Here is a 27,853-nt window from a genome sequence, read left to right on the forward strand (position 1 = left end):
GGCAAGTTCTTAAAATATGTGTCTTCCAGCTGAAAATATTGGTTTGAGCCTGGGATAGTTTGTATTGGCAATCATCCCTGCAGTCTTCTTTTTCTTTCAGATCACTGTTAGCAATCAGGCTGCTTAAGATAACAACAATTCAAAAAATTGCTCACAGTTTCTGCAAACCATGTCATGATTATGACCACATAAGCAGCTGGATGCTTCTTCTTTGTCGCTAAGTGCAAATATTCTGCAATGATCAGGAACAGTTGCCAGTTCAGAAATGTGAACCTGAAATATATATATATATATATATATATATATATATATATATTTTTCATACCTTGACAAATGCTTGTGTCTGTATATAAAGGTCATTTTTGTCCCTTTTTATGAAGCCATTACTGATTTATCTAATCTGTCTAAACTCATTATAATAGTTAAGAAGAAATCACAAAACACAAACTCAATCAAAAATGTAATGCAATGTTGATCCACGTAAAAATGTATTAATATATATATATATATATATCATACATTATTTCATCAATGCAGTTACAGGCCATTGTATAAGCATTTTTACCCTTTGCTTATGACGAGTTGTGTGGTATTTTTTGGCATCTGTTCATTAATGGCCAATTCTAATTTTACGTACTCTCAGAAACCTTTTTCCTCAAGAGAAACAGAAATGGAAAATTTACAAATAAAAGTATGTTCAGATACTTTGACATGGTGCTGTTCCCTTTTGATCTATTGATATTTTTATGTTCTAGACATTATTAGGAGGCTGCATATATTGGAGAACATGTGGTGGGAGTTGGATATCTTTTGTTTGTGTTGCAATTTGTGATTTTTTTTTATTATATTCAATTTTGCCATATATATATATATATATATATATATATATATATATATATATATATATATATATATATATATATATATAGATTAAAACTGACGAGGAAAGGTAACACACGGCCAGCGAAAGCTCTTTTTTTGAGAGCCCAGGTGGTCGTGTGGTCTAGCGGGACGGCTGCAGTGCAGGCGATTTGGTGTCACGATATCACAGTAGCATGGGTTCGAATCCCGGCGAGGGAAGAACCAAAAATTTGCGAAAGCAAATTTACAGATCTAACATTGTTGGGTTGATGCTTAGACGAGTTGTATATACATTATGTACACAGCCATGTATCACCATCATTGATGGCGATCCGATGGATACATCTGTTGTAGAGTTGTCACTGACTCAGACGTACTTATAAATATAATTATTTTCTGTGACTGTATATTACATTAATTTGTAGGATCCTTTACTATAGATAATTTAGCTGATCTGTAACAATAACATCTTCATGCCTTATATATCATGTACTGTAGTACGCCGCTAGATTAAAACTGACGAGGAAAGGTAACACACGGCCAGCGAAAGCTCTTTTTTTGAGAGCCCAGGTGGTCGTGTGGTCTAGCGGGACGGCTGCAGTGCAGGCGATTTGGTGTCACGATATCACAGTAGCATGGGTTCGAATCCCGGCGAGGGAAGAACCAAAAATTTGCGAAAGCAAATTTACAGATCTAACATTGTTGGGTTGATGCTTAGACGAGTTGTATATACATTATGTACACAGCCATGTATCACCATCATTGATGGCGATCCGATGGATACATCTGTTGTAGAGTTGTCACTGACTCAGACGTACTTATAAATATAATTATTTTCTGTGACTGTATATTACATTAATTTGTAGGATCCTTTACTATAGATAATTTAGCTGATCTGTAACAATAACATCTTCATGCCTTATATATCATGTACTGTAGTACGCCGCTAGATTAAAACTGACGAGGAAAGGTAACACACGGCCAGCGAAAGCTCTTTTTTTTTGAGAGCCCAGGTGGTCGTGCGGTCTAGCGGGACGGCTGCAGTGCAGGCGATTTGGTGTCACGATATCACAGTAGCATGGGTTCGAATCCCGGCGAGGGAAGAACCAAAAATTTGCGAAAGCAAATTTACAGATCTAACATTGTTGGGTTGATGCTTAGACGAGTTGTATATATATATATATATATATATATATATTATATCATATACTGTAGTAAGACGCTAGATTAAAACTGATGAGGAAAGTTAACACACGGCCAAAGAAAGCTTTATTATTGTGAAGCTCAGGTGGTCGTGTGGTCTAGCGGGACGGCTACAGTGCAGGCGATTAGGTGTCACGATATCTCAGTAGCATGGGTTCGAATCCCGGCGCGGGAAGAACAAAAAAAATTGCGAAAGCAAATTTACAGATCTAACATTGTTGGGTTGATGTTTAGACGAGTTGTATATATATATATATAATATCCATGGTTTTTCACATTTATGCACGTTTCTGCTGTTCAATTATGGGTCTCTGTGTCTTCGACACATATCCCAATCCTTTCTTTAAAAAAGTTGATTGATATTTTTTACCTTAAAATCTGTTTCAAATATCTTTTACATTCTTGAACAATTTCTGCATAATCCTTTGCTCTTTGATCTGTCAGTGCACCGACTCGACACAACTCTTGGACAACATTACAGATATCCTATAAAGATGAAGCAAAACCGTCAACAATACCAGACTGCAAATTTGGATATTGATAGGCAGAAGAAATTTATTTTTTTAAGTTGATTTTGTGAGAATTATCCAACAAAAATATTTTTAGATATCAATATATATAAGTATATGAATGAAAACCTAAAGCTAAGACGTTTTCAATTACTTCCCATGATTAGTATAGGTGGAGCTGTGAAAACAATTGGGTATTCCTTAAATAAAGACAAAGTCCATGACTAGATCACCCCTAAAACAATTTCTCAAAAAAATAGTTGGAAAGATGAAAAAGATGGAGTGAAAATTTCACAAAATTCTGTCAACTACATTTAAGAGAATTTGCGGATATAAAAATTGTACAGGAGGACGGACCGATTTCCTCAGTTATTATGATAAACATGTATTTTGTAGTTCACATGTTTCATATTATTAGTCCCAACTATAATAAACAGGGTCCATAAATCCCATATTTCATATTATCATTGATTATAAGTCCCAACTATAATATAATAAATCTATAAATCCCATGCATTGAAATCAAAGTAATGTGATTATGGTATACTAACCTGAAAAGCACTTCCTCCTTCAGCAATAAAGTAATCTATTCCCTCAAAAGCTTTTCTTACATTTGCTGTACATTCAGTAAACATTTTAAACATTGTACTGTCTCCTGAAAAGTAATAGAGTGTTATAATATAAAATAAAAGAATGTCCCACAACAAACAAATATGATGCATAAAAAATAATTTGTATTGCTTTTCATATCTTTTACTAAAGATTCACTCATTCTTCTAAATTAAAAATTAGTCTCTTGCATAATTTCTATTTTTAGCAATCAAGTCACAATAGCTGAGGGCTATGGATAGTTTGAGAGATTATATTATTTTCTAAGTCTTTTTTGTGTTACGAACTTCAAAATACCAGTTTATAAATGGATAACATATACACTGATATACAGATACAATAATATAAATGGGTACATTTACAAAATAAATGAAGTGATTCAAGCTGTCATGGCCACTCTATTATATCTCTAAAAAACATGTATTAAAAAAAAAAACTCACCTAATGGTATCTCTTCATTTTCAGCACAATACTGTTTGAACTGCTGAATAATTGCAGCTGGTGCCATGCATCGTATCACATTGGGTGTTTCAATAATTTTCCCACTAGATAATCTCATTTTTCGCCCACCAAATGGCAAATCTTTTATGATGTGGGATGATGTTATACAATCTAAAAAAGTATCAAGCTTGTGTGGGTCCATTTTCTGTCTGGGATGCTCTGTAATAGGTGGAGGTAAAGCACATCCATAAACTGCTGAGTGTTTTTTGGCGATGTAATATCTATACTCTGTGATGCCTGGAATCTTTTGAGACATCCCTTGAAATGACAAAGTTTTTGACAAGACTGATAATATCTGTCTCTTCAGTTGCCATGACTCTGCCTTGCTATAAGATTCAGTCAAAGCATCTACAAGTATACAATCTGTCTCAGTTTCAGCTGGTTGAATATTGCACCCATTAATTGATGAATAAACATCTTGAAGAACAACTTCTGTTTCATTCCTGAATAGAGTATCCACGACAGCTTGAACAACTTCTTTTATTTTCTGAATGTACCCATTTTTTGTTTTATCTGTATATGAGGCCCATGTATAAACTGGTATGTTGAAATTGGCAACACCACACAAACTTAGAAAATGGTTTAAACTTTCCAACTTTCCACAGCACTCATAACTGTTTTGACTGGATTGCTAAAAATAGAAATGCAATAGATTCATAGTCTCTTTATATATATAAGTTTATCACGTCAATTGGAATTATCTCCCTTATGTATTACGTCAATTGAAATTATCTCCCTTATACCACTGACCTAATAAAAAAATATAATTTGAGTTGCTTTAAATAGTCCTAATATTTGAAAATTTTTACAGTTTTAGATTTAATATCTTTAATATATTTGGTTGATATTGTCCTATTATTGAATTTGAATATAATAATATGTAATATAACAAAATCAGGATAAATTCGTTACACAGTGTGCAACTGTCCTAATACAGAATTTATCGGGTCAATAAAATTCATATTGGGTTTTGCTTCATCTCACCCGATATGAATTTTATTGACCCGATAAATTCTCGTATTAGGACAATTGAACACTGTGTAACTAATAATATAGTATCATGTATGCTAGTTGTGGGACTTTATCCACATTTCTTTAAAAGAAGATACCCTGATTATTATTGTGGCCAAGTTTGGTCACAATCCATTCAGCAGTTTCAGAGAAGAACATTTTTTAAATAGTATATAATTGACTCCGTAATTGATGCCAAGTGATGGCAATAGCTCAAATAAACCTTTAGTCCAGGTGACCTTAAGTGCAATTTTTTATGTGTTGTTTTCCTATTACTTATTTTAAGGTAAAGGTCATAGCCACTCAAAATGTAATCTTTCAATAAGATATAGTTACAAACTATTTGTTAATGCAATAAAAATGTAAAAAGAGAGATAACTGTGACAAAGATGATTCAAGTTACAATGTGTAAGGAACTTTACCTGTGACAAATCAGCTTGTTCACTTGTAGAGGGAAATGAGTCTGTCTCAAACATTTCCTGAAAAAAAAGATTCATAAAGTTATCCTGTTTTCTTAAAGTAGAAAAAATGTAAGTGGTCTGATTGGTTATAGAGAGATTTCTACAATATATATGCAACTTTAGAAACAATGAATTGAAAAGGTTATTAATAGCATAACCAAATTTTTCCCCGTAAACCTGCCCCTGATTTATCAAACTTTAAAATTTATTCAAGGAATATTAAACCAATAATAAACTGATATCACAGATATATGTCTCGCCTTTTTTGTAATTTTGATACTGCAAATGTTGAAATTAAAATACCAATAATTTAGCCTGTTTACAAGTTATGCAAATATTTAAAGTAAATGGACCATAACTGAAGGTACATAATGCTAAACAATTTCCATGGAAATGGGATGTGCCAATGCTAGTACAACTTCATACCAAGTACCATTGAGTAATCATGAGTCGTTGCCTTTATACAAACCTAAACACAAACCCTAACTTGTAGGCTGTGTAAAAGTTTTAAAGTCAATAAACCATGATGAGGAGGGTGCAGCTACAGTCCGTGTAACGTAAAAGTTAACAATACGAACGATGCCCGAACCATGTACGGACGATGCCCGAACGATGTACGTAAGCTTTCCGAACGGTGTACGAATGTAAACGAAACGCTGACCGAACGTTATATGGACGCTGAACGAATGATGTACGAACGAAACCATGTACCATAAACCATACCATAAACGATAACATAAGCGCCCTTTTATCGTATATCCTCTGGTTTTGCGTTAATCGTTTCATTTAGCGTATACCGTATCGTTAAGCGTACATCGTTTCGTTTAGCGTATATCGTATCGTTTAGTGTACATCGTTTCTTGGCGTGCATAGTTTCGTTAGCGTATATGTTTTTTTTTTTTTTAATATAAAACATGAATTGTGTTCTTTTAAATCCTTTTATATAGGTTATAACATGCGTAAAATTCGGATCAATCAACATTTTTTTGAAAATAGCCTAAGGTATCACCCTTTTTTTTCAAATGAACAATTCAAGTTATTTTAGATGGAAGTCGGAATTAATATAATGTTCTTACAAAAATATATTCCGTGTCTTAAGGTTGACTTTTTGTTCGAAAAGATTGTTAAATATTTTTTATGTATTCTCTTTTAGAGCATGTCTTTTAAAATCGACTGAATAGCAGTTTTATCTATATATGTCGTAATTAAATCATTTAGTTTTGTATTATAGATTTTTTTATTCATTTTAAAATCTGACGAGAAAAAACAAAATATTCGAGAAATTTCAAACAAAAACAATTACTCATTATGTGCCTCATCAACTCCAAACATAAATCCCTACCAATGTACAAACGATTGTGTATTATTTTACCTATAAATGCCCTTTACTTTAAACAATCATCAACATAGGCAGATCCCGGGGGAGGGGGGGGCTGGGGGCCCAGGCTCCCCCTTTCGTGGGAAAAATTTGATTCTTTATATAGGGACTCAATGAAGCATGACTGGAACGCCCCCCTCCCCTTAGGTCAGTCAGCGGGCCCCCCTTAAGAAAGTTCTGGATCGGCCACTGATCAACAATTGTCCGGCAAAAAACTAGACCATTTCCTTCTATTCCTGATTTTTCTTATACCATTTTACTTAATGTTCTTTTACCATTTTCCTCTGTTCTTTATTTTGCCCGTTATACTCTTAGACTATTCTAATTTTGTATTTTTTTTTCTTTATTTTCCTGTATTTATACCTCCTTAATTCGGAGCAACCCACCCTAAATATACATATGATACACATGGTCTATAGGTCATCGCTTGTGCCGAAATACACATGTTTGCATAACACAGGATGTCCTTGTTCATATTCATTTTAAGTATTGAATGCTTTTTTGTAACTTCATTGGGGTGTAAAAATGTTGACCGAAGTACATTTTGTAAGAAGCGTGAAAGCGCTACATTCTAAAAATGTGCGCACGGTCAACGCTTTTACAACCCTATGAAGTTACAAAAAGAAGCATTCAATACTTATAAATACATTTTTTTGGCTAGGATTATGAAAACACGATTTTTATCAAGAATTTATTTAATTTACCTGTGCACTCTATTGTGGGACCTCGTGTCATCTTGAATGATACATTTTATTGTGCAATGAAATTGATTAAGGAATAACGCAAGACTGCAGCGTAGCCAATCAGAATAACGTATTATAATTCAATTCAAATCTTTATTGCCATAAAACTACATATTTATAGTATGTGACACAACATATAATGACACATACATCTAATGTTAGTATAAAATTGTAAATGTCCTCCTAATGATACATCTAATAGTTGCCACTGGACATTAAACAGCTAACTATAAATTCATCCGTCATATTCTTAGTTTTGTTATAATGTGAAAATCAAACAACATGATAAAACAATAATTATTGCAGATTTTCACTAGGGAAATAATGGGAAATAATTGTAAACAAAACCACTCAATCACATCCCTACGACACAAATTAAAGTCTAGCCTTTTCACATTAAAATACGTTATTTTTATCTATTTCAATCTATTCTGAATAATTTCAAACAATTTCAAATCAAACGGTCATTTTTCTTATTTGCCATAAAAAAAACAATTATTTTCATTTCTTATTTTAAACAGATCGATTGTTTTTCAATGATCGGTGCCTGTCAGCATTTATAAAACCGTGTTTGCCAGAAAAAAAAGCTACATAGAACAGGAAAAAAACAATGTCTTAGAAATACTTCGAGTCCCTACATGTATTTTCTAATTTCTGTTGTAATGTGATGTAATGCAAAGTGGTAATTCCTGAATACTAATTTGTACCCATCAAGCATCAGGGGTTAATAACAAATCTATGGACAGTAGTCTCTTTTTCTTTACTCACAAAGTATTCACCTAAATCATGTTTTATTTATGAAAAATGCTCATTGCTGTCGAATGTTAAACATTGATCTCTAGGTTTTCAATTATTTAGTTGTTAGGTTACTTTCTGATCTCGCAAATCTGACATTTTATGGTCATTATTGTTTGCATCCAATTGCACCAATGCATTCAAAAGATATAAACGCAACACCGTACAAGAGTCGTTATTTTACATAAACTATTAGTATTTTTTTTTCTTTAACGAAAACGAAATACGAAACTACTTCTCGCAATTCGCTTTCGGGTTATTGTGCTTGACTTTTGACAAAATATAGCATTGTTTCAAAAACAAAACGTATAAGAGTAATATATAAAACTGAACTAGAGTGAAGAGTTGAGAAGTAGGAATTCCGAATTTTAATTGAATGTTCTAAATCTTAGTGTATTTCTGATATATGTCACCGTCACCAGCTAATAAAAGCAAAATGGATAAACATTATTTATGTATGTGCCTGTCCCAAGTCAGGAGCCTGTAATTCAGCGGTTGTCGTTTGCTTATGTGTTACATATTTGTTTTTCGTTATTTTTTTTACTTAAATAAGGCCGTTAGTTTTCTCGTTTGAATTGTTTTACATTGTCTTATCGGGGCCTTTTATAGCTGACTATGCGGTATGGGCTTTGCTCGTTGTTGAAGGCCGTACGGTGACCTATAGTTGTTAATGTCTGTGTCATTTTGGTCTTATGTGGATAGTTGTCTCATTGGCAATCATACCATATCTTCTTTTTATATAGTAGATCTTTCTAATTTGAAAACAATATTTCTCTTTGCTTCGTTGATAAAAGGGCACTTACAAAATAGTGAATACTATCCTCACCAAGATGACCATAGCTGCTTGCGTTATTTTGGTTTAATATTGATAATATTTAAATCTGCATTTGAATAACTGCACCATTTTACTCAACTGCACTGGTATTAAACTGATAACCGTAACTGGAATTACGACTATCCCAATATAGCGACGGCAGATATATGTAAAATCTTTACAGCCATTTTTCTCAAATGTAGCATGTTTTTGTCAATAGTTAGTCATCTGCAAGGTTTTTCTATACCATTAAATCGTATTTGAATCGTAACGGTGCACTGTAATAGTCTAAGCGCTTTGAAAATTGCCGTTGAAAAATTCTGCCAAGATCTGTTACAGAATAAGGTTGTCAAAGTTGAGAAAAACGCTTGGTACTTTTATATACTTTGTGGAAAGATAGAAAAAACACTATAATTTTCGTCAGAACTCAAAGATTCTTCGATATGTCCCATTGTCTTCTGAATACTTTTTAAGATGAACAATTTAAAATTTGTATACCAAACATTTAAAATTTTACTCGGCGTTTATAAATAGCATTGAAAGTACAACATCTTATAAACGATAATCATTGATAAAATTAATGTAAATGAGCCACTCTTTCTCAGGTTGAGATGGAATATGTTCGTTATTTGATTTAACGAGTTTAACAATCGAAACCCCTGCAATATCGTCTTATGACAAGCACGAAAAATGGCAAAACTAAACTTCCAACAGCGGACAATGATTTCTAATTATAGTTGACTGACTATACCATATCGAGAATTTTACATTCATACTTGTTAAGTAACAAGATCAGGGCCCAGGTAAAAAGATCCAGCAGGTGGTGTATATTCTAAAGTGTTTATCGCCTTCCATTATACATGCTGACGATGACATTTAGCTTTTGTTTTCGTAAAGACAAACAAAAATTAAATAATTTTATATATATAAAATATTCTGTTGAAACATGTTTTCATCATTTTTTTAAATAAAAGGTAAACAGGTAAGCATAACTTCTTCGCAATTTTTTGTTCAGATCCATGGACACAGATGTCAGAATGAATCAGAAAACACTAAATTCTTAAACAAATATATTGTAAAAGAATTTAGAAAAAGAAAACACCAAACACATTTTGATAGAATAGTGTACTGATAAATTTTCTTGTGTATTTTCTATGTTCTGGAAACTTCAACATCCCATCAACAATACTTAAATTAAAGTCCTAAGTTTAATAAAATAAATATATATTTTTTTAAAAATATCATTTGCAAGGCTGCATGCTCATTGCATCTACCGTTTTCATATATTTCTTTTCCGCCATGCATAAGTTTAATCTTTACTTTTACTTTATTCTATATATATATAATTTGTTTCAGAGATCGATTTATGAACTTTATGCTTAAAATAATTAACCGACAATATATGTATATGGTATTCGGCATATATACGTACATGCAGAAAAATAATCCCTTAAATATATTTTAGTTGATTGATTGTAAGTTGTTTTATGTCCAGGGTAAACTATGTCAAACATTTTTATGAAGAAAAGAGTTTCTAATTTTTAGGAAGATTTTATAACATATTTTGCACAATGTAATTTAAAGTATTATTTCCTTGTTTCAAAGTAAAAAAAATAAATATTATTTTTTTTCATATTTAAAAAAAACGTGGAATTGTTTTGTGATCAATAGAAGTTACTGCGACCAATTAAATTGTATTTATAATGAGGTTTATATTTAGGTTTGTGCAAAATAGGGAAACAATAAACTGGTAAGTTGGTGACCATTTAGACTTCGTTTAGATAACACACGTCTTCAAAATTAATAGTTTAAAATAAAATTTTGGGGAGTTAAAAATTGAAAAGTGAAACGCTAAAATGTATATACAAACCTATTCTATCACTTTCCTCTGAGCAAAGTCTTAAGGGAAATATATATTGAAACTGTAGGAGATCATAGTGAGTTTAACAACAACGCGCCAGCAATCAAACAACAAAAACACATAAGGACAGCTAGTGGGTCACATATTATTATAGTGTTCACCAATAGATAGACCTGTGTATACACAAAATGCCAATTTCTAAATCATCCCTTTTTCTTTATCATTGTGAATAATTTATCCCGGAAAATAGAATACATGTACTACATGTCTTTGATTTAACAAATAATAAAAGATCTGGCGTAAAAACGTGATTCTTAATATAATTTAAAAATGGAGGAGAAAGCCAGAATAAGAAAGCTATACAATTTAAAGAATATCAATTTTAAAGTTTTACTACTTAGAGGTATATTGTTCCCCTTCTTTTAAGGCAGTGGCTATTCGTCCGGCTAGCCGGAAAAATAGTAAAAAATGTCTATTCATCCGGCAAGTCGGACAAATAGCATTTTAACGGTTTTTCGCTATTTGTCCGGCCAAAAATCATAATGATGAAGATATAGCATTGTGTTTTGAAAGGTTTTAAATAAAGCACGAGTTGTCTTAAAATAATTATATTGTCTAACATCGTTTTGTGAAAAAGAACTTTTTCTAATAAAAAAAAAACAAAAAAACTATACATTTGATTCAGATTTTTTTTATTCTAATATTCTAAAGGAATTTGGGTAGGAGGGGGGATTCTCTCTTTTGTAGTTCTGCCTATGAATTTCATGTAAGGTAAATAGTCGGGCCAATCATTATTGGCTTTATCTTTGATTCCAAAAGATCATGAATTTATTGTTTCTGTGAAGTTTGGTTAAAGTAAGGTCCCCATATGATTATGCACGATTCTTAATTAGCGTAAACGTCAATTAATGGAAAAGCAACCCAACGATAAAAATATAATTTAAGGGCATATCCAACAGTTTCAGGGGAGGTAATAACAAACGTAACCGTCGTCTATTGTTTCCCGTAATTTCACGGTGTTTCAACGACGTCATAATGGCCGTCTGGAAAGAGCGGTTTCTTTCCTCAAAGGAAAGGGTATTCCTCAAAGGAAAGGGTACGGCGGGAATCGGCAAAAAACTCATATGATACAGTATATTAACAGAACTAGAACTCAAGACTTCAAAGATATCTTTGTCCTCTTGGTCTATTATAAATGAACTGCAATTATCTTGATCATTACTAGACCATACTCACTTAAGTTTCCGTTTTATTAAAAATCTTCATTACAGTAGAAAACAACGAGAGCAAATGCGCAATGATTTATTATTGCATTAGAATGCAACACAAATTTTTCCGAGATTTTGTCATTCAGGATAGAAAACTCAAAGTCTGGTTTTACTTGAGAAAGATGAAGAAAAAAAAAATGGTTTCTTGAGAAAAATAAGATACGGCGTAAACTAACATAAATCATGCATCTAGCTTTGCGTTGAAGTGCTAATATATACAGTAGCTCTTTAAATGAATACGACCTTTAACCGGTAAACAATGTAAAACAAAAGATGACACAGTATTCAGATTTGTGCGTTTTTCGATTTACGAATAAGTCAATAAGATAAAAAAAAAGTAATTGAAGCAAAAAAAAAAAAAAAAAAAAAAGATACATGAAATAACGAATTAACATAAGTTTACAAATACATGCCTAGGAGCATTTAATAAACAATTTGAAATTATTAATACATTTTTTACATATTATTGTAATTTATGTCTATGTTCCCGATATGGAGTTCTTCTAAAATTAAAAATCACTTGAATGGGTATTTCTGGTGTATATACATGTATCACACGTGTTATCTACATGTACAATATACGGAAATGACACGGCTGGGTATTGTAAAGTTACTGAATGAAGATTACTGTCAGGTGTATATCCCCGGGCGAAGAATTTACTGGTTTGTCAAAACGGTTAGGTGTAATTAATAGTTATCCCATAAGGACGCGGTGTGTCAGTGTAAGATCATCCCGATGGCCGGAGGCCAGAGGTTGATCTTACACTGACACACCAAGTCCAAATGGGATAACTATTTTACATCCCAGCTGTTTTAGATTAGACGAAAAACCATTTACAATTCATAAACTCTAGTTTAGAACAACACACAACCATTATAACATACTTTATATATTACTATATGATGTATACCCTTTATGACCCCCTAACACGATGAGTAGATATCAAACAATGTCAACTCGCCCCAGTGGCCAATCGGCCCCACACTATATCGCCACTTTATGAAAAAATCGCCCAACTCTAGTAACCGACTCGCCCAACTTTTAAAAAGTGCAAAATCAAATTGAACAATCAGTCTGACAACTCATTTATTTAACGAAAAGGGTTTAAACCCCACTCAGTAAAGGTCTGCCAACTCGCCCCAGTTATAAAAATATCTTGCTTCCTTTAAGTATGTTAAATTTCTGATAGTTTGTATCTAGTCGTCCTGGTGAAGTGGTATGTGTCGTGGCTTGATATGCTAACGGTCTTGAGTTCGAATCCCAGCATATACACTGGATTTTTTCTACGTGAATTTTGATAGACTGTCTTCACCGTATATTTAATTAGAAGTTTTATACTGGATTTGACATTCCCGCCAAAATGTAACAGAACAAAGGAAAGCATGCATAACAAAGAAACTTAAACTGGGGTGATCTGGTTGGGGTGATCCGGCTCAGATCACCCCTGTTAGAACAAAGGAGCTGGGATGTAATTTGTCATATTGCAAAGGTTTGAATCGCGCTCATCTCTTCAAAATTATAGGTAGTACAGGTAAAAAAAAAGTTGGATAGATGAGATCAAAGGTAATCAAGAACAAAGGGTTTGTATTTAGAGTTTAGGTTGAATGACAGGTGAAACATAAGACTGAAAATTATACCCGGATTAAATTTTCTGTAGTATTATCTAGCATAGCATGTTAAAATGTGCCACTGACATTTAGGTAATGCAATGTAAATCATTTGAAAGTATTTCTTAGTTTTTGTTGAACTGTTAATTAAAATGTGAATTGGATAAAAAAAAAAAATAAGTTGCACTTTTATTTATGAAGATTTGTCAATGAGATGAATCTTTTTTTTTTTTGTGTAATAGGGAGCTTTTTTGCACGTGTAATAGATCTTTTTTGTATATTTTTTTCTGTTCTTCTGATCAAATGATCCAAATAGGACAAAATATAAGTTGAATACGTTTTACTACACAAAGACCGAACATAAATCCATAGCACATACTAAAGGAATGTTCAGTAGATCTTAATCCTAGTTTAAGTACGTGTGATATTGCATCAGTGTAGTAATATTGTCAGTTTATAACATGGCATTTTTCATATCCCATGTATTATGAGCCCTAGGTTCAATACCAGCCCAAGAAGGCTCGAGGGCTGATATTTACCTAGTGCTGATAATACATCAGATATGAAAAATTACATGTTATGATCTTTTTATCATATACTTCAACAATGGAGAAAAATAACAGATTCGTATTTTGATCCATTTGCGTGGTTCACAAATAGAAGTTAAAAGAGTGAAAAGTTTACAGACGTCGGAACCCAAATTTAGTACATTCGATATGAAATCTTTCTATCATATGTCTCAAAAGAGAAGAAAAATGTTTTAGTATGAACGAATCGACAAAAAATAATTTAACAATATACATAATGAGCACTGTCGGAAAAGTCAACTTTTTTTTTTTTTAACAAAGTAACTTTCTAAATTAATATGCTTAAAAATGCATTTAATTGAACCCTTTTTTTTTTCTTCTTTGTTTTCTTCTTTGCCATGCGATAACGTTACGGAAAGGCATGTGATTATTTTTTCATATCAGCCCGCTAAACACCATTTCGAAAAAATATGGAATTCACGTAATTGCAATGCTGTTTATATATTATTTGCTATTAGTATATAATAAATGTTGATTTGTCCTTGTTTTAGTCTATCCTTCAGACTTTTTAGTGAAATGAGGTTGACATTTTATATAATTGCTCAAAATTCAGATTTATGGACGTATTTTTCCATTCGACCGATATACATAACTTCTTTTGTTTTAAAAGATAAACACAAGCTGTCTTTATTAAACTATTTGTAAATTCTGTTTTAAATAAATATCCTTTAAATTTGTGCAATTTCTCTTTTCAAATAACTAATATTTATCAAATGTTCATGCATGTACGTGTCTGGAGGTCAATACAACAAACCTTGAATCTATACCAGTGTCAATACAGAAGCAGACAGTTAATAACACTATACTAATATAAAAACATACAGGAACAAATTTACTGTCAAATTTTAGAAAGACACCTTATTATTACTAAACCAACAACCCAATAATTATCAAAAATAAAAAGTTGGCTAGATGAGAATACCTTATTTTAAAAAGTTAGATAAATGGGAAGACACCCTTCTTTTTTATAATATGAAACTGGAACTTGACACATTCGCCATTGCCATTCTCAATATTATTAATTGTGTCATATTAAACTCGAAACGATTAACCTATTTACACGTACATGTAACATTAGAATACTGACTTCAACTGTTAAAAAACTTTATAATTACTAAAATTACTAAAATTTGAAATCATGTACTTCTCCTTCCGTATGCCATGTTTTTGTGTCAATTCTATCTTGCCATCAGGTCCCTAGTGCACTATTTTGTTCTAAGTGCACTAAGGAGGCCCTTTCAGTTTACGGTATCTGTACCTGTAAATACCGGAAAAGGACCTCCTCAGTGCACTAAAAAGAAACATTTGAAAACAAGTCTATAATTCGATTTAAAGGGCTTGACCGTTAAATCGCGTTATCAGAGGAAGGCAAGACTTGCGACAGTTCATGCACAGGTCAATGTAACGCGCATGTCTTAATTCGATTACACGGCATATCAATTTTAACAGCTAAAGCACTCCTCACAATATTTTGAATGCACGGTCTGCTAGGAAGTAACTGAATTTATCTGAGGTCAGATTGTTGAGTTTATTGTACGCATAATTAATGTAAATACTTATCTTATTGATTTTTCAATTTCAACAGATTATTGATTAATTAATTTAAAATCGGTCACATTCAACTTGATTATTTATACATTAGTTGACAATTTACTAAAGCAAGGATTTATATTTAGGATACAAATCTTTGACTAAAGTTATTATAATACGAGCGAATTTATTCTAATTTATTTTGGATTGTATAATAAATGTTTGATTCACATAGTTTTTAATTCCAGTTACATTAATATTTTTGTATCTTTTTATCGAGGTATTAAAATTGAAAACTAGATTCCAGGTATTTCTATTCAATTTACATTTCGTAATGCAGATTAAAATGGTATTGTTCCATTATCAGGTATGTTAACTATTATTTAATAATGGGGTTGCCTTGTGAGACATTAACACCATCAAATGCAATTAATTAATTTATGGTACCATTTATTGTTCTTTAGCGTGTTTAGGACAGCAGTAAATCGTATTTTATATTTCAAAGTTGAGCCTCCGTTAAAAGAAATTAGTTGATAAAATTTTTGATATGGCAGCTACAGTGATGTCTTTATAACCGATTGTTTTTTGGTCCACCAAATTGCGTTGCATATATACAGAGACATATAATACTATATGTCTCTGATATATATTATTATATTTATTTCAAATAATATTCATTCATATTTTGAAGTTGTGTCTTTATAACCGATTGTTTTTTTCGGTTATCCAAATTGAATTGCACACATTTTGATATTTATTTAGTGTATAAAAGTTTACTCCTGGTTTGCCCACTTTTAATTCTACCAATTATTTATTAGTTAAGAAAACAGAAAAGACAAAAGGTTTAATGAGCATACAATTGTATAGTCTGTTCCAACCTAGGTATATAGTTTGTAAGTGTTTTCTAGATATATTCAGGTTGTTTTTTTTTTGTATAGAAAAATACTAAAAAAAATCAGATATTTTTTCTCAGATATACAGGTTGTTTTTTTGTATAGAAAAATAATTAAAAAAAATCAAATTTTTTTTTTTTCTCAGATATTCAGGTTGTTTTTTTGTATAGAAAAATAATTTTAAAAAATCAAATATTTTTTCTGAATAATTTAATATCAGTTCATTCAACATACATATAAAGCAAATAACTAAAAAATGATATTCAGTTATAAAAGTGTCTTTATGTTTATTAGTTTCAGAATGATTTTCATGATAGAAATATATTTATACACTGAGTTCTCTTGTATTGTAAACATAATTTAATATATAAATCAATTTTATAAATGCATTGCATAGGGAAATTTAATTAAGTACAAAATAAGTAACAAGGGCACTATGTGTAAAATGATGAGAAATACACTCTTTTATATATATATATCAAAAGTAACAAAACATTTAATATTTACAAATTCACAATTTACAATAATTAACTTCCTTGTTCAGTTCAAATATGGAGAAGATGGGATGTTGTGTCAGAGTAATCTACCACGTTGATGGGTCCTTGTTGGTATCTGTCTATGAGTCTGGTGTCTATTACTCTGTATCGTCGTCTTTAAGGTGGACGGGTTCCTCATGCTGCATACTGTCTGTTAGTGTCTTTGTCTTCTTCAGTAGCTACTAGCTCAATGATCTCGTAGATGTTGGGGTGGGCGTGTTTGAATCGGTTCTTAAGTTTGGTGTGCCATCCTTCCAGGTGATTTATGCATGGTGCGGGGTCCTTCTGTGTTATAGTGGTTCCATAGAAACCGGTAGTTTACAACCCAAAACTCTGTCACGTAATCTGTAAATGAAGTTGAAGAGGGTATGTTTTCAGCTTCTCCAATGTCTTCTAAAGTGTTAAGCCAATCATCGTCAACAAGGTGGGGTGGAACAAGAGGTACCGGTAGTACTGCAGCTCGTCGTATCAGTTAAGTAATGACTTCATTTTCTTTATAATAGGACTGTAGTCCATATTTCTGTGCCTTTCGCCATATACACTGGGTTAAGTGGAAGAAGCAACCTTTCACGGTTACCCCTGGACATACTGTCTGTGTTGCGTTGTTGATTGCTGTCTCGTAGTCAATAGAGAGTGTTTCTGATTGAAGTTGCAACTGGTGTTGTTGATCAATGGCTACTGAACAGTTGCATTTATATTCTAGTTGTTAAATTGAATTCGATAATTTTATATTTTACTAAATTTTGAAAAAGTGTATTGTATTGAAATTTAAAAAAAATGAAGTTGAATAAATTAAAAGATATTCAAATGAGATTTATTCTATTAAATCTTTAGTTTCATTATTTTACTTTTCACTTTTTTTCAGAATGTACCAATAATTAAAATTATTTGTTGATTATTTATTTTAGTACACATTTTTTCCTATTTTTTTTAATAAAATACATTATCCTGCCAGATATATATATAATATAGAAAATTTTTGCACATTTTTCTTGATTTAATAGCAGAATATAAATATTCTTTTTTAATTTTACAGGTAAAACAAAAGGTAAAAAATATGACTATAATTCAGAAATAAACTATAATTGTTAAAACAACAAGTCCCTCTATCTTTACATATACATGTAATTAAAAGTGGGCAAACCAGGATGACACCGTATAACATATATGTTATTTTAATTATATTTGTTCATAATGACATTTATTGGAAGGTTTATGATGCCTGAGTAGAAAAGGCGTTGAAAGAGGTGTTATAATTGGGGTAAAGAAAACTGCTTTAGCCACCTGTGATGTCAAAATAGCTACGCATCTGAAACAGAAACTCAAAATTTTGTTATGCAGGATTATTTCATTCATCAGCAGGACCATCTATATGTATGTTAGTAAGAGAAGTGGCAGTATGCCTTATCTAATTACATCAATAAAACAGGTACATATTTTATTCTTTAATTTTAATGTAGCTAATTCAGTACATGCCATTTTTAGCTTTAACAATGATTTCAGTAGTAGCATTTCGAGCATAATAAGGAAAACGATTTTAAATGGCGAATACTATATTGATCCGGATTGCTTTTACTATGAAAGAACATACCACGAATAAGAATAAGAATAAAATTGATTTATTTATAATTGGTTTCTTATCTATATATCTCATCCCGATAAGAAAACATTTCAACACTGATTTATTTTATAATTACACTGAGAAGGTATAGTCCCGCAAGTAATTTTATATTCAGAACATTTTTAGTATGTGTACATATCACGAAGGAACTTTTACCATTATTCTTATTATATCATTCTCACCACAAGTTTACCTAAATTTGATTTATTTTCATATGTCATCTTTATAAAAGAGAGAACCATTTCAGTAATTTCAGAAACTAGTTCTGCACTATTTGTGCGAAGTATATATCATGTATATATAATATAAAAAAATAAATGGTATCTCGCAGCTATATAAAAATTCATCAACGGTAAATATCAATGATATCAGTAAGTAAACTGATGCATTTTTATATTAGATATTTATTTAACAACCAGTTTGAAGTAGGCAAGAGAGCTCATCCAGTATATGAGCAAATAAGACTTGGAGCTAGCAGGGTTCATGCAGGTCATAAGTTGGAAACGAGCTGTTTTCGGTTAAATAAAGCAATTTCACAGTCTTGTAATTGGGAACCAGTTGATTTAGATCTATGGCTATTATTCAGGTACCATGATCACAACAAATCATTCATACCCTGTCTGTATTATGTATAAATAATGTGATCAAACTAAGTTCTTGCACTAGGATAAACCGTCATTCCTCACACAGTTTTTTTTTTTCGCACGTTTTAATCGTGACCAGAAAAATAAAATGCTACATGTGATGGACAAGATAATCAAATGTTGATTTTCAAGATTGCTATAACTATCAAATATTTACATAAGCTGAAAATATTATTGCCATCTGTTTGCCGTTCAAGTAACGAATCTTTATTGTTTTTTTTTTTTCGGGGTTTGTTTTAACTAGCTTTATTGGATTTTTAATATGAGTGGAACTAGTAGCTATCAATCCACTTGCGCATTATCAACTTTAAAGTTGAAATGATATTAGTTAAACAGATTACAATGTTTCCATTAGTCTCAAATTTTAGAAAATTGATCAGCAAGGCAAAATAGTTTTACTACTTTACTTGGAAAAAGGCATTGTAGGTTTATGTATGTCATATTTGTTTTTCGCAAACTGTTTTGTTATAAATTAGGCCGTTAGTTTTTCATTGAATTGTTTTATATTTTTAATGTCGGGGCCTCTAATAGCAGACTATACGGTTTGGGTTTTTTCTCATTGCTGAAAGCCGTAAGGTTGCATATATTTGCTTACACTTACTTCATTTATACTTTAGTGGATAGTTGTATCACTTGCAATTATAATCTTTTAATTAACATTAATAACGAATGAGAAGAAATAGTATACACTTCTGCAAGTTACGTTTACAAACTTTATTACCAGATGTGTAGATCTTTGATAAAATTATCGTCTGAAAATTGTTGATATAAATTTACAACTTAAGCGAGTTATTGTCTGGGTTAATGGTTTTCTTAAATCTTATTTATATCATTACAGAGGTCAAGAAAAGTTCAAATAAGTTAAGTGATGAATTGATTTTATTGCTTTTGTGGTTTAGATTTAATAGTAGCGTATATCTCAGACTATAAAACTGCAAATTAGTACGATTTTGTTATCTGAAAGAGAAACAACGCAATTGGGTTAAATACTGTGAACAGTTATACATGGAATTTTATGTATATACGTATGTTAGGGAATATTCGTTATTGGAAGCAGTCATAAATGATTTGGGATAATAATTGTTGTCGAACGTCATACGCATGATATGCAATAAAACAAAAACAAAACAAAACAAAAAACAAAAACAAAATAAAAAAAAACAAAAACAAAACTGACAAAAAATAAAAACAAAATTAAACAAACAAAATAAAATGTTACAAGATACCAGTTTTAATGCCGTATTGAAGAGCGCCCTAAAGACGGCAAAATTTCCATCGGCTATTTTTAGAGTCAAATTTTGGGGGGTCTTAATTGCACCTCAGTTTAAAAAGTTTTTGTCTGGGGAAACACGATTCATTTACTAGTTTCAATTGGCTTTGAACAAGCTTTCAGTAACTGCGAGTACTCTTAGGTGGGTATTTGATGTCTTTAGTCTATTTGTTAGTTGTGTATTGTGTTTTGTGTCGATCTGATGAGTCAAACCTACCTCAACTTTGTTTTATTTTGTGTTGTTAACCACTGTCCCCGGTTACGGGAGGGCTTAGTTCTCACAAACTTGTTGTTTGTCGCAGTCTATTATACTTGTTTTACGTTCAGATTGATTTTTACTTAAATATGGCCTTGTTTTCTTGTTTGAATTGTTGCCGGGGCCTTTTATTGCTATTATACTGTATGTACTAAGTTCAATGTTGAAGGCTGTACGTTGGCTTATAGCTGTTTACGCTCACGCTATTAAGTTTTAGGCAAATAGTTGCCTCATTGACATTCATGTCAGATCTTTTAGTTTTTATATTTTCTGATGGTAAAAGTAGAATTCAGTCATTGGTAATATAAAAAGTATTAACCATATATCTGATTACAAACATAACAGTTGGCAAGTCAAATATCTTCATCTGTTATCATATCAATTTTAATTATTTTTCTATATTGTATATTACCAATCTGGAGCTGATTTTGATTGATTGTCAATTTAAGATATTTCATGTTTCCAAAAGCATGCTTGGATAGTGGGTTTTCCAATCACCAAAATGACTTCGTTCGTGCTTGGAAGTTTGTAGTTACTTATGGTTGTGTTCTCTTACACATTTTCGTATCACAATTTGTTAGCAAGGTCAAAGTGTTATGAGGCACTTTAAGTAAAGAGATAAACTAATCGTATGCTCATTCTCGAAGGACCCCGCAATATGAAGTAATCCACTAAAATGGACATGACATCGGACAAAGCGTTCAATACGATAGGACTTAACTTATAAGCGATATTGATTTTTTCCAAGATTTGTAACCTTAGTCAAAATTTGCTTGGTTCCAATGTTACCACGATTGCAATACAAGAACAAGATTCCAAATAAGTGATTGGACCAAAATACAGTGAGAAGGAATATGCTATTTGTCAGATATACAAAGTTATCTAATTTTATACAAGTTACAATTTCAGTTATGCTATTATCTATTTTCATCTATTTATTATCCATTTATGCTATTATCAATTTGCATCCATTTATTGACCATCAAACGGCGAAGTAGGTCATTGGCTTCGGGAATCTGTTAGCTAGTAGTTACTGCGGTCAGATTCTTGTTATTACACAATATTACAATCAGAGTTATCTGTTATATCGATTCTCAATGTATGATACTGGTTGGCGGTAACAAGTTCCAAAACATTCTTTATGAAATGAATGTTTTTGAACTTGTTTAGTGGCGGACTTTATAGGCTACACCAGTACCGATGAACTTGATTTATCACTGTATTATTATTTAATTTAGAACATTAATCCATGTAATCTTCATTTCCACCTCAAACGTAGTTTTTCATGTTGATTTTGGACATCTGTTGCCAGGGTTCAAGTCAGCCCCCATTATTTCAAAATTTCATTTCATTTTAGTTTTTTATTTGAATTTTGAATTTTATTTATCTATTTTATTTGCATCTAATTTACGGTTGCACAAAGACCCTTTGTTTGTGGGTTGGTAACCGACAGAAGCCATGATCTTACTTCGCCAATAAAATATATCTTGATTTTAATAACGTCTTCTCTCTTATAATATTTGCGCAATTAAAAATGATTGGTTTATAGGCGCAAATGAATGTTGCAGTTTTTACAATAAAGTGATGCAAAAAAAGGAATTGGCGTATTTAACTTGTGGCGCAAATTAATTCTGTTTTAGCGAAACTGGATATCGGCCTTCAAAACATTGTGTGTACACAAACCAAACAGTATTCATCTTTTACGCATTCTAGCCGGAGAATAAAAGTTTTTGCAATTTGTGTAGGATTTTAATTTTAGAATTTAATGAAAAAGTAAGAAGATCGTTAGAAACCTTAAGTGAATCGGAAAATGAGCTATGCACGGTGAAAGGGATAAGTTTGGTGCGTCGATAAAAAAATTCATGGATGCATGTGATAATTGTAAAATGTCAAGTCTTTAAATAACATCCATTTGTAAAACTGATTATTTCGATCCTTCAAATATGTGTAGAATAATAATAAAAAAATATATTATTTAGACTCTTTCATATAAATACTGTAGATTTGTATTTGATCATCGATTGCAAACATAGCGTCCAGTGAGAAATATTTCATGTATTCGTACAAAGAACAAATCAACTTCTTTTAGAATACAATTGATTGGTTATTTAGGTAAATGATTTGCGACAGAATAAGTGGAACTTGGCCAGAACCTTACCTCTAAAATAAAGAAATATAAAAAGGGTAGAGTTATTTTTTAATTCTGTATTTTACTCATAATGGACTTAAGCACTTTTTACAGTAAAAAAAAACAGTTTTAACACCGACAGCAGGAATCACAAGCGCTGCTGGTTCCATAGATATCTTCAACGAATTTTTATATACCCCTGGCAGTTTTCGGTCTATATCAGACTCCCACATTGAGGAGAACATATACCATGGATGTGTTGTCTTTTTTTTAAAATACATTTAGATATGAAACATGTACTTCATATAAAGCCTCATTTATAGAACATTCTTTATAATTTATTGTGTCAAGGAAATATTTGGATCAGAGAAATGTTTGGCGGAGGAGAGAGAGAGGCATAGAGAGCCTGACTTATATCGCGGTATTTGGTCTCATGTTATTCATGTATAAAATGTGATTGGAGGAAACGTTTCCCATTCGTTTTATATATATTCCATAATGATATTAGTTAGAGATTTAATCCAATCCAAACTAATAATTGTTTTTTTTTATCCCGCATCTTTTTATATTAAATCACTTTAACTCATAACTATAATAATTGAAATAACTTTCTGAAATAAAACCCTAACATACGTGTATATCAGACGCTAAACAAAACGATATACCATACGATTGGTGAAACGCTAATCGATATCACACACCATACGATAAACGAAACGCTAAACCGTACCATAAACCATACGACAAATAAAACGATTAACGATACCATGAACCATACGTTATACAAAACCATCAACGGTGACATTTACCATACGATGAACGAACGATGAACGAACGCTGACCGAACGTTGTACGGACGCTATACAAATGATGTACGAACGATGACCGAACTCTATACGAACGATTACCGAACGCTGTACGTACGATTCCCGAACGAAGGGATCAAGGAAAAATAGTCCATGGAAATTAGGTGTGCAGATCTTTATACAACTGAATACCAAATATCATTGACCTACCACTAGTAGTTCCACATAAACTGACCCAATCACAAACTTATACATGTATGTAAATTAAGCAGAAGTTTTAAAGTCAATAAACCATAACTGATGGGGTGGGGCTGAATTATCGCCATGGAAATGAGATATGGCAATGCTAATACAACTGAATACCAAATATCATGACCTTCCTCTAGTGGTTCACCATAAAATATACCTAATCGCAAACTAATCGCAAACTAATACATTGTTGATGCTGTCGCCACAGGGAACAGCACATGATAATGATTTTTAGTATTTTACCTGCATTGGATCATCATTGTAGAAGCTTTTGCTGTTATATGTATTCACATTTCTTCTGTGATAGTCCTTTTCATTCTGCAATAAATGGAAATAAACAGTTGATGATGCTTGTAATGTACAAAGCATATATAGCACATAAAAATGTATAAGCAATAAGAGTATTCCATGGCAATAGATAATTTAAATGGAAATAAACATGACAATTCAAATATTCTTTCAGTTGATGATGCTTTTAATGTACAAAGCATATATAGCATATATAGCACATAAAAATTTATAAGCAATTAGAGTATTCCATGGCAATAGATAATCCTTTACGTTTAAATATGTCTTGTAATGGGACTTAGTGCCCACGAAAAACATTCTTTTGCCAAAAAATCATGTGAATGGACAGACAGACAGACAGACAGACATAAGTGCAGACAGACAGACCAGACAGACATACAGACCAGACAGACCAGACAGACCAGACAGACCAGACAGACCAGACAGACCAGACCCAGAACCAAGCACGTCTGAGAAGGGGGAAAGAATAAGTATAGTGATACATGTAGTGATACATACCAAGGATGCTGTACATGAAATCTCTTTTCCTTCTTCATTATCAATCTTCTCCTCAGGAACAGGTGAACATATGCTTCGTCTGCAGTTGGCACATACAGCTAAATTTTAAAATAAACAAAGTTATGAAAATAATGGCATGAATACATCTGAATATTGAAAAATAAAATCCTGAGGACACGAATTTCTCCGCTCAAGCTTTACAATTGCAAATGGTGCGAAAGGATGAAAAGACAGAATGATGATCAGGCAGACATTTAGAATACCATTCATCCCACAATTTTTCTAGTGTTTGAACATATTCAATTGAAATTATCTTATCATGATTTTAACCCAAAGTTGTTATTTCATCATTGCACTATATACATTTTTTAACCACGCAGTATTCTGTGTGTGTCTCAAGTCAGTAGCCTGTAATTCAGGGGTTGTCATTTGTTGCTGTTTGACATATTTGTTTTTCATTCATGAATTGAAATAAAGATTGAGTCATTATTTTTCTTGTTTTAATTGTTTTAAATTTGTTGATGTTTTGGAGGAGACATTGGTCTATGCAATATGAGATGAGCTCATTGTTGGAGGCATTATGATATGACATCTAGTTTTTACTGTTTTTGTCATTTGGTGGAGAGTTATTTGTTTGGCAATAATACCACATCTTCTTATTTTAATTCTTCACATATATATCAAATGTATTTTTTTTTGGTAGATTCGAAGCGATTTGGCTTATAGCGTCCTTCGTGCATGATTTATCAAATGTATTTTTTTGGTAGATTCGAAGCGATTTGGCTTATAGCGTTCTTCGTGCATGATTAAGATCGTAATTGGGTGAGACAGTCTTGACAATGTTCTGTAAACACACTCCCCCGCTGGTACTGCGAAAGCAAATTTACAGATCTAACATTGTTGGGTTGATGTTTAGACGAGTTGTATATATATATATATATATATATATATATATATATAGGAAAGATTTGACGAAAACAAAAATCAACTTTGTTATTTGCAGTTATTTCCCTTTATATTTTTTTACAGGGAGATGGATTAATATAAGGGAAACCTTGTTTCCGATTCCCTTAGTATTATTGTATCACTGTATTTATATGTGTATTGATTTTTTTTTAAATAAAATATGTTTAACATGTTTAAAGTAAATGTATTTTTGATCACTACCAAAAAAGGTGATTTCAAAAAGGGTAGCGATTCTATTGACTTTTTTCTAGAATTCTCACAAATAGTTTTGTATTTTAAAAGTATATTTATGGGGAATAACATATAAAACCCTGACAGGAGATTGTTAGCCATATCAACATTTTGATCAACGATGTCTCCTTTGCTTGATTTATGTTTTATCCTTTGATTTGTATGAGTAGAAAATATCTAAGAGACATGTGGACATGGTGAATATAAAAAATATATGAGTCCTGCATAACAGAGAATAGGGAAGGTACTTGTATATATGTCTACATGTACATGTACAGTATACATTATGTACATGTATCATTATTGAATTTAAAACTGCAAATTTCTGGACTTATATTGTGCAGACATTGCCATTATAAAATTGAATCCAATTCTGTGATACATTTTGTGCATGATTGTATTGAAGTATCTATAGCCCTTTATTCTCGGATAGAAAGGGAATTTTTATTTTTGGTTGCCATTGCAATCAAAACAGAAAAAAGGCCAAATTAAATAATACATGTAGGTTAGGCTCCTATAATTTCTTGAATAAAAATAACTATACATGAAGACAATTGAAAGGACATTTTGACATAAACAGTACATATTGTATAATAAGTCGACAAAAACAATGGTTGAGTACAGGCTATATATATATAATTTTATAGTTTAATATGAATACTCAGCATACCCATCAACTGTCACTATTTGCGGGGGATTTCCCCCATGGAGGTTCCCAAATGAAAAATTGTAAGAGCAATTTTATCCACTATTTTAAAGAAAACAATTAATTTAACAATGGCTATGAGCTTGTTAAAGCACGAAGAAGCAAACAACCACATTAGAATATATTTGAAGCCCCCTTGAAGGTTTTGTAGGACTATAAGAACCATCTTTCACGTAAAACCCCCATGAGCATTTTGAAAAATTGGCAGGTATGAATACTGTAAATTCTGAAATTATTGCGGGCATTTATTATTGCGATTTTTGAAGAATGAACAAGACGAGAGATATATTATTTATTGCGATTTCAAGAAGATGTGCATAAAGACATGTGTACCAGATATTAAAATGCGAGTTATTATTATTGTGATTCTCACCCAGTCGCATTACTCTCATTTATATAATACAAACCTCACATTAATTTCTGAATTTACAGTACATTCTTTTTTTATATTTCACTTTTTTATAAATTATAATAAAACTTACAATTCCCAATAGGAATAACTATGCCAATTTTATTCCTAATGGTGACCACATTTGCAAAAGTCAGTTGCCTTTCCTTCTTCCTGGTATTCTTGGACCTGAACTTGGTGATATCTGATGTTGTGGTGTCTGGGTGAGTACTGGCTAGTGGTGGAATGTCACAGTACACCCGCTTTCTTCTGTTGGCATTTCTCTCAAGGAAATGGCAAAAGTGCCGGGAACATATATCATAGACAGTGTTGCTGATATGGTTGGGGAAAATACCGCATTCAGTCAGAACTATTATTATATCATTTTCACTGCAATTACTCAAAGAAACTGTGTCATCTGAGCACTCAACCTGGCTTACTACATTACTGAGCTTGCAAGTCATATTAAAATCTCTTCAATCCATCATAAAAAAAACTGTGTCAATGTTTACTAATATTTATCAAAACTCGTCTGTTATCAAAATTGTATGTCCTTCACCTACCTCCTTTTTAGGAGAACTACATCCGTGGTAAAAAGAGAGATAACCCTTGC

The 27,853-nt window shown here is 31.8% G+C and overlaps 1 protein-coding gene across 1 annotated transcript; it reads right to left on the reverse strand.

Annotated features, from left to right (window-relative positions):
* Window positions 1-3,904: 3,904 nt before the first annotated feature.
* Window positions 3,905-27,235, reverse strand: LOC143074034 (uncharacterized). Its single transcript, XM_076249587.1, has 5 exons — window positions 27,226-27,235; window positions 24,950-25,047; window positions 24,386-24,460; window positions 5,117-5,173; window positions 3,905-4,009 (listed from the first exon to the last, which is right to left on the reverse strand). Exons 1-5 carry the CDS (start codon window positions 27,233-27,235, stop codon window positions 3,905-3,907), a joined length of 345 nt encoding a protein of 114 aa, XP_076105702.1.
* Between the last annotated feature and the right edge of the window lie 618 nt (window positions 27,236-27,853).

The sequence above is a fragment of the Mytilus galloprovincialis genome, chromosome 5 (assembly GCF_965363235.1).
Source record: "Mytilus galloprovincialis chromosome 5, xbMytGall1.hap1.1, whole genome shotgun sequence".
Lineage (NCBI taxonomy): Eukaryota > Metazoa > Mollusca > Bivalvia > Mytilida > Mytilidae > Mytilus > Mytilus galloprovincialis.

Bases quoted from the DNA above. Each gene is read 5' to 3' on its own strand.
- LOC143074034 (XM_076249587.1), bottom strand. The intron at 5,174-24,385 runs GTAAAATACTAA...CTTTTTTTTCAG, and splicing joins ACAATGATGATCCAATGCAG to GAAATGTTTGAGACAGACTC. The intron at 4,010-5,116 runs GTAAAGTTCCTT...TGAATCTTATAG, and splicing joins AACAAGCTGATTTGTCACAG to CAAGGCAGAGTCATGGCAAC.